Source organism: Aplidium turbinatum, chromosome 7, assembly GCF_918807975.1.
Source record: "Aplidium turbinatum chromosome 7, kaAplTurb1.1, whole genome shotgun sequence".
Lineage (NCBI taxonomy): Eukaryota > Metazoa > Chordata > Ascidiacea > Aplousobranchia > Polyclinidae > Aplidium > Aplidium turbinatum.
In genome coordinates, this window is record NC_137478.1 from 18371969 (window position 1) to 18381268 (window position 9300).

At 37.3% G+C, this 9300-nt stretch overlaps 1 protein-coding gene across 1 annotated transcript; it reads right to left on the minus strand.

Annotated features, from left to right (window-relative positions):
- Positions 1–6923: 6923 nt before the first annotated feature.
- Positions 6924–8431, minus strand: LOC145773801 (uncharacterized). Its single transcript, XM_082584930.1, has 3 exons — positions 8189–8431; positions 7236–7398; positions 6924–7081 (listed from the first exon to the last, which is right to left on the minus strand). Exons 1-3 carry the CDS (start codon positions 8429–8431, stop codon positions 6924–6926), a joined length of 564 nt encoding a protein of 187 aa, XP_082441056.1.
- Between the last annotated feature and the right edge of the window lie 869 nt (positions 8432–9300).

Below are 9300 nucleotides of genomic sequence, written 5' to 3' on the forward strand. Positions count from 1 at the left end.
TGACGTAAGGAATCCTTCGGTCCACAAGGGTAATATAAATTTTTCTTGTTTGTTTGCTTCGGCGTTGTTAAACAAAGTTTTTTTGTAAGACGCACAAAACCTGATGTTTTCGTGCTATAAAGCATACAATTAAATTGGGAGCATTTACATACAGCTTTTATTTTACGTTGCACTGTTTGCATCTATGCTTTTAGACAAAGCCGTAGGAGATGAGGGCGATCGCTCTCCACTGACAAAAAACGTCGCGAATTTGAAAGTCGCAAAAATGTCCAGTTATTTGGGAAAATCTATCTTACAATGATGTTTTGACATCTCACCAGTTTACAAACTTTACACAATTGTTATAATTTGTGAGATATATTAATATTTTCCAATGAATGTAGGCTAAAATGTATCATCGATTTTTAAAACTATTGCATGTGGTATTGCAATCTGGGCAGAATGATAAGTTTAGATTCCACAGCTGAATAAAGTAGCTTAACTGTGAATGAGCACAGTTGGCGAACAAAGGTAAGCTTACTACTAATATTCACTATCATGTAGCCTGCATTTCTTCACGAGTAGGCTAATATTAAAAAGCCTGCTGCGGATACTGGTAGCTTTATGAGGTTTTTTGTTTTTTCTCAATATCCTACTAATGTAGTTATTTGTAAAATTTATTTGAGTAAGGATTTCTAGTTATTTGGACAAATCAACTTTTAGGCTACCGGTTACTATAAGCAGGGCCTCCAAGAGCCCTGCCTGGCCCCGGTGCAGATGTTGCTTCCGGGCCCCCCAGCGCGACATGTCGCGTGATGTCTCACCAATCACAGGCAAAATTTGCGGTGCGCGTTCTTACAAAGGATAAATTAGGTTAAAGTATTAACACTCCATTATTTCACAAACAATGCACTATGTAAATATAACTTTAAATTCACAGATACACACTAGTTATACACAAAGATAAAATGCTGTAAAATGCTAAAACACTACATAGTGTAAATATAGCCTCAATAGCGTTGTCAGATATTGAATTCTGCCCTAATTTGAGAAAAAGTTTATAGCTGTTGAAAACAAAAACTTGTATTTTGGATATTTTTTTTAGTCCTGGGCAAAGATCGAAACCTTAACCTTTCCTAACTCTAACCGTTCCTAACTCTGTCAACACTTGATTGTAACCATGGTAGCAAGTGGATAAAATCAGCCATTTCGAAGATAAAAATTGCAATACTATCCGACATGGCAGACATAGCATTGCATATGTGTGCTTACAGCTTTACATTGACATACAATACCATTTCTGACCTTGAAATCTGCAGAGACTAGGGCAGCAAACTTAGGATGAATGCATTGCTATTGGTCATGACATTAAGAAATACCAACTTCAATACAAGAAATACCAACTTCATATAAGAAATACCAACTTCAAAATATTAAAAAAATTTTATGCAAAATTGACCTTAACACGCAAATTTAAACATTTTATTGGCCCCCTAAACGCAAAAAAAAATGAAAATTTTGTTGTTCTAAAAAAGGGCATACCCATGAGGGGGCCCATTCAAAATACAAAACTAATATTAATATAAAAAACAATATTTTATGCAAAATCGACCTGAGCATGCAAATTTAAACATTTTGTCGGGCCCCCCTAAACTCAAAAAATTGAAAATTCTGTAATTTAAAAAAAGGGCATAACCTAGGCTACCCCTAAGGGGTCCCATTCGACATACGGTAGCCTACTAATATAAAAACAATATTTTATGCAAAATCGTTGAAGTCAATCTTTTTATCGCATGAATTTAGACATTTTGTCAGGCCCTCTTGAACTCACCGGGCCCCGGTGCAATGCACCGGTTGTCCTCCCCTCTTGTGGGCCCTGACTATAAGTTTTCAACATTCTACCAGTTTAGTAATTTATAGTGTTGCACTTTGTATAAAATACATTAACATTTTTCTTTGAATGTAGCATCAACAACTTTGGAAACTTTTGTATTTGGCATTAAAATTTTGGCATAATGTTAAGTTTCGATTCAGTATCTGCAGAACGTAAATGTAAAATAATGCATTTGGCCTGATGAAGTAAGCATATTACAGATATTCATTCAAAGGATATGGGCTACACACTATAGCCTAGATATCTTCATAGGTAGAATTTTAAAACCCTACTGGGTTCTGGTAACCTTATGAGTCAGATGAATAAGTTGCAGAGATGTACGTATACGCCGCAAATTCTACGCCGTAGACTTGCGGCGTAGACTTTTTGTTTGCGCTAACGCTTACGGCCACATTTTTTTTGGATAGTTGTCGCTTGAGGCTACGCCGTAAAGTTCTCGCGGTTTTTTAGCGCATAGCGTCAACGCATACTTTTTAATGTCTTTTTTTCGCTACAACACGCCAATACCTTCCAGCGCTGCAGTTGAAAGAATGTTTTCAATGAGCAAAGACATATTGAAACCAAAACGCAGCAAAATGTGAGATGAACACTTTCAGATGCTTGTGTTTCTTTGTGGAAATTCAAAATAAAACTTGTTTGTTTCGAGTGGTTTATACCAGGGAGTCGAACCGTTTGATTTTTCCGGTTCGGGTCCGGTTCTGGTTCAAAGATTGTTTCAAAATTTGTTTCAGCTCCGGTTTGGGTTTGAAGAAACTTAAGAGTTCCGGTTTAGCTCCGGTTCAACAACAATGATTTGTGGTTCGGGTACGGTTCGGTTTCGACAAAAATAGTCTTAACACCGGTTTTGTAAGTTCCGGTTTGGGTCCGATAAAATTAGGCCTAGGCCCACTATTAAAATCAAACACTGGTAGCCTACCAAGGTTTAGAATAATAACACATGTTACAATCAAACTATATTGTCTATGATGTCACAGAACAGAAGTTGCTTACCTCAAAAAATTCCTCTCCAAAGCATCGATGATAGTGGATCGTGTGTTACGGAATAGGCTATAATTCATCCGTACAATGTGGCCTCCAAGATAACAACATGCTACGTACAACTTCACTTACCACAATGCGAACAATGACGTAATGCTGGAGTGAACCGCTTTTTTTAACCGGTTTGGGTTCGGTTAGGGTTTTAGCTAACTCAAATTTTCGGTTCAGTTCCGGTTAAGGTTCAGACAAAATCGCACCAAAACCGGTTTACAAAAATCCGGTTCGGGTTCGGTTCGACTCCTTGGTTTATACCGTGTGAATGTTTGGCACCTAGCAAACAAAACGAGTTTACACTAATGCATGCGCTAACGCTGACGCCGCCAACTATTTTTACAAGTTACGTTGACGCATACGGCGTATGGTTTTTCGAACGTTTGCGTTTACGCTGACGGCGTCAATATTTTTTGTATGCGCGTACATCACTGATAAGTTGTCATTTTAACTGTTTTCAATGCAAATTTACAAATATAGGGTCTTTGGACTATCTTTATATTAAAAAGATTGAGCTACGTTTGGTCAGGCCTTTTATTGAAGTTGGGCTGGAGATTTTTAAATAATCTGGCGACATGGATATTCAGCAATATTGTTATCCAGTTATTACTGAAGTATTGTGGTAACGTTTTATTTAAGTATGTAAGAATGTTTGTTTATATTTGAATTGATATTAAGGCTGTCTGACTATCTAATAAATATTCTATCTAACTTAATCTAATTTAGCTATCTGACTCCATGAACTAATTTCCACACACTTGTTATTCGCATTATAATTTCTAGTTATCGGAAGGTGTTCATATTATATTGTAGGCTTATGACAGAAGTTGAAATTAAACATTACAGGCTAGTGAAACTTTATTGCGATTTAGTACATTTTAGTAGTCGTCCAAATGTTATATAAAAGTACACAGTCGATTTGATATTTTCTAAGCGGAGCTGAACTGGTCTGACTGTGTGTCCAAAAGGCGAGTGTGAACAGTTTTTATTTTCTGTTCTCTTTTTTCTTTTTACTTCGGGAGCAGTTTGCATGGAAAATACAGAGTGTTTAGAAAACAAATTTAGGTTAAACTAGTTTACAATAGTAAAAGAAAGGGAAACTTATATGATGAAATAATGGAATGCTACAGTATCAGTTCAAATAGTTGTTGAATCCAGTTATGCTTAATATATATATATTTTTGTTCTGCACAAGAATGTTTCAATTTGATGGTTCATTTAATTGGGACACAGATAGGTCTGTGAATGTAGATTAAAGTTAATTCAGCCTTATTTTGCTGTTGTGCATTTTGTTGCCTGTGTAATTGTACACAGCCAAGTTGATGAGTGTAAACTGTAGAGTTATTAGACTTCACTACCTAGATATTGTGAGTAATTTTGCATTTTTGAAAATATTTATGTAAAGACAAATTTTGGGCAAATCTTGAAAAATCTTTGCAAATTGTATTTGACCCTCCAAAAGGTTTCACTCTCCTACGGCTATGCCAATGTTGCTACTCTCTTGTTATGCAAAAGTACTAGATTTGACTGAAAAAACAACAACATTAGATTCACAAAAAAACACCAGTACGATAAAAACAGGATCATTTAGAATTTAGATGCATAATGTAGCCATGGCCACCTAAAGATACGGCCTGATTTGTCACATTTTGCAGAATTTTCCAGGTTTTTCTAACTTTGGGCCAAGGTATAAATAAATTTTTCTAAAAATTAGATTTTTACGCTTTCTTTACTGTTTTCCTCAGATGACACAATAGGTTTTAACATCCTCACATGTTGAAAAACAAAGAAAATTTGATTTCGAAGATTTTAGTCAGACTGTTAATTTTCAATAACAGTCTGATTTTGCGTTTTTCAACTTACTTTTTCTCATTTGCTACTGCTTCCCCAAGGCAAAAAAAAAGTTTTATGTCATTAGGAAACCACAAAAAGTAAGAACATCTCAAAAAATGTGTTTCAAGCACTAGCAGTAGCTGTAATCAAAATCTGCAAAATGTGACAAATCAGGCCGCATCTCCAGATGGCCATGATGTAGCCTACAAAAATCACAGCCAATGGCGCTAGTGAGTGAATCTAAAAACACTAGATCTAGTGGAAAAACACTAGTAGTGGCACCATTGGGTTATGCTTTTTGACCACATGGGCCGAAGGATCCACATGGCTACCTTGTGGTAGTAAAGATTATTTCAAGCAGTAAATTGCATATTTTTGACGTAGGCTACAAAAAGGACAAAACGAAATTAAATGCTTTCTGAAAGTTTTCAGATAAAAAAAAATGATCATAGTACTGTTAGTACGGACAATCGTTCCCCAAAATCAAACGTCACATAAAACCGTTAAGGTCTACTTAACCTGGCGTCTTACGTCATGGAACATCACTAAAAAATGAGCAGAGATTGCATCATCCTTCGTAACACCTGTAAAACATTGCACAAACCGTTTGAACACCTGTGAAATTGCATAACAACGCTTATCTACTATTACGTCACAGTATGCAAGTTATGTGGTTTGAAATATCTCAAGTCAGTTTCGTCATTTTAGAATTGTCGCTAGAAAGGTTGGTCGAATATTAAAACTGTTTTGCTTGTGCTTACCAACCAGACGAAGTTTCCGTCTTTTATCCTCAGTAATTTGTATTGTGGTAACAAGTTTGAGTGCGTACGTGTTGCGCTCCTTTGCGACAGCCTGTGGCTATTTTTTCTTGAAATACAATTTGTGAAAAGACATTTTCAGAAGAGTGTTTTTCGGTGTCATCGCATACAGACGAAAGGATCCGGGAATTTTATGTTACAACTTTCCCACGAAGATATTACGGTTTTCTGCTGTGACCATAAAAAATAAAAGACCGTCCTCTAGCTAGTGTTTGTACGGAAGCACAAGAAGAAAACTAAAAGACGTGTCTTTGTCAGTTGGGACAGAAGCACATCAAGAAAGAAAAATAAAAGACGTGTTCTTGTCAGTTGAGACACAAGCACATCAAGCTTAAAATTAAAGACGTTTCTTCGTTGGTTCTTAGGGAAAAAAAAAATCTGAAGAAGTTTATCATTTCATCAGAAAACAACATTGACATTCATTGGTAAGAAAGAAGATTGAAGACTATCGATTTGTGCTTGAAGATTCAACTGGACGAATAAAAGCAAGTTGTGTGGAACTTTCAATAGCCGAGGATGGAAGACTCCAGAAGGGGTTGGACTTGATATACCCCTACAGCTACGGTAGCCTACTGTGCATTTAAATTCTTTTTTCTATTTTTACGGTCATTGCAGTTAAGTTTTTATATAACTACTGTACTGTAACTGTTTGTGTGTGTGTAACTTAAATTTTATTTGTTAAGCCCAATATTTAAATATGTCTACACTTGGTGTCGACAACGACTCGACCGCCGTCTACTCGATTGGGTTTAAACCTGATGATGTTTTTTGCGGTCGGGCAGGCCATTCTGGGGAGGGACCCAGTAATGATGAGACTAAGTTAGTTAGAGAAGCCCGGTCCCCATAAACATTGGCTCGTGAAAAATACGAGAAAGATACGTGTTTTTTACCACAGTTTTTCGTGTAAAACCCGTGTCGTGCACCCGTGTATTACACGGGTGTTTGCACAAACGCAACCAGTGTTTTTACACGACATTTAACCCGTGTTTTTATACGACATTTAACCCGTGTTTTACACGACACCAAGCCCGTGTTTTTCACGACATCTAACACGTGTTTTACACGACACCAAACCCGTGTTTTACACGACATCTAACCCGTGTTTTTACACGACATCTAACCCGTGTTTTTCACGACATCTAACACGTGTTTTTCACGACATCAAACCCGTGTTTTTCACGACATCTAACCCGTGTTTTTCACGATATCAAACCCGTGTTTTTCACGATATCAAACCCGTGCTTTACACGACATCAAACCCGTGCTTTACACGACATCAAACCCGTGTTTAACATGGCAATTTATTTACAACCAAAATTACGCATGACAAAAAATACAGATACAGTAGAACTGAAGACAGTGCAGCTGTTTCACACATCATCAGTTGGGCGAACCGCACTGGATGAAGACATCCTTGCAACTGACTGTCTTCTCATTCTCTTTTCCGCTGATTTGAGGAATTCTTGAACAACAGTTTTAACATCGCCCATCGTTGTGTCTTTTGTGTAACTGTATGTTCGAACTGATGCTGTAAGCAAAAAAGGAGTTAGTGTTTAGTTACAAAAGCAATAGGCTAGCAATAGATATATAGAATCCTTTACGGCTCAAATATATTAAAAATAGATTGTAACATACGTTCATTAAGCAGGGTGCGTGCAAAATCTATAGTTTAGGCTACATACCATAAATTACAAAAATAAGTTTGCAATCTTTAATTGGGCGCTTGGAACCGCGTTGGCCCATCCAATTGAACTTCGTCATGAGCGTGTCCGTAAATACTCCAGAAAGAATTTGCTTTACGCTTATTTTGTAGTCCGTCGAAAAATACCGGCTAAAATAAGAAATCTGCAAAACAACATTTATCATATAAAATTTAAACTTCACGGTTATATCCCATAGAATAAAAGTAGAGCGCACTCATACTGCAAGCAATGGCGAGTGGTTAGCGCGTTGGGCTCACAGTCGAAAGCCTGCATGTTCGACTCCAGCCACCCGCACTTGCTGTTGTTTCTCTGGGCAAGAAACTTTACGATAATTGCCTCTACCTAGTGATCGATTTCGAGTAATAGGTAGTACCAAATTTAAGTCATAAGTAGAGTAGACAACCGGAAACAGACATTGCCGTCGGCTGCAGCGTGGGTCAGGTGTACGTCGAAAGGCGTACACCGATGCATAGCGCTCAAGTCCGCTTATCCGCAATGCAGGATAAAGATAAACAAAACAAACAAGCTGTTAAATTTCATTGTTAACAGTCAGGGCCGTGAAGTCAGAGCCGTAACAATGTTTATTGTTTAGCCAAAGGAGTCGGAGTTTTAAAAATTGTACTGACGCCGACCCCTATATAAAATTGAGGAATGCTCAACATTGCGAGGAATTTTAAAATTATCCATTGTCAGAGTGTCAAAAACTTTAGGAAATGTATAATTTTGACCATTTCCAAACAAATCGTTGTTTTGCTGTAATCAATGCTTGTTGAAACTTTCAAGAAATTTGCAGCAGTACCGACATTGCAAAACTGTTTTAAAGAGGGTGAAATAACCAGTATTTCTTGTATGTCTATTCTATGAGGAGAGTCGGAGTTGTGATAGCGATTCCACAGCCATGTTAACAGTAAAAAAAAATAATTTTTAATTACCAATTTATTTTGAACAGTGCTAATTTCCAGGTTGAGTTCAAGCTTATCAAAATCCTCCAGGCTGTTGATGGGAAAAAAAGGAATTTCCGAAGGGGGTTCCTCTATTTGTTGAGCTGGGGCGCTTCTTTCGTTTTTTATTATTATATCCAATTTTTCATTGACAGAATTTAAAATTCCCTTAATTTCCAGTTGAGCAATTCGAATTCGTCGAAGTGCGTGAAAAATAAATAGTTGCTTTAACATGATTTGGTGTTAGCAAAGATGCTTTGCTTTGACAATACAGAAAGAATAACTCCCACGCTAGGGCAGTTGTGATTTAGCAGCTGCCAAACAAGAAAAGCGAGTGGTAAATAATACTGCCAATTAAGAACAATGCTCTTGTAGAGGCGCTCAAGTGAGAGACTCAACAGATCTTCCCAAATTAGAGAAACTGAATTTTTAAAACGCGTTGCTCTTGAGTAAAGATGGGAGTTACGAAGGATAAAAAAGAGTAAACATAAATAGATGAAGTGAAGAATTATAACTAAAACTATATCACCACACCGATGCAGCTGAGCAATTGTTGAGCAAAGTTAATCGAACAAGTTTCAAGATTTTAATTTAACCATGTGCAAACCTTCACTCTGCAGCGTAACAAATTCGTCACGAGATATGTTCTTGGTTACTTCAGGCGTAGTGTCGACTGCAACATTTAGCCTAACAGACCGTCATGCAAGTGAAAATCAAGGATTGATTGTTCGCGCTGTGGACTTGAATGCTGTGGTGCCCTCACAGAGGAAGATTGTAGAAAATTTGAAACTTGCGGCAGTTGCTGCAAGGTTGTAGCAACCTCAGCTGCTCGTACAGGAGTAGAAACCTATGGAAGGTTTAGTGACCGTCAAAGTGAACATTAACAAAATATATTTAGTGATATGCTTGGCTCCAGGGGCGCCGGCGCCCTCAATTTTTCTGTGGATGGGGGGCAGGGGAGCAATGGTGCCCTTTAAAGGTCATGTAAGCTACTGCACATTTTGCAATACGATATAACAATTTCAGCTATTCGCTTTTAGCCTAATTATAATTTTTCATTTCTGCCTCAAAATATTATTCCCGACACAAAATTCTGTATCACA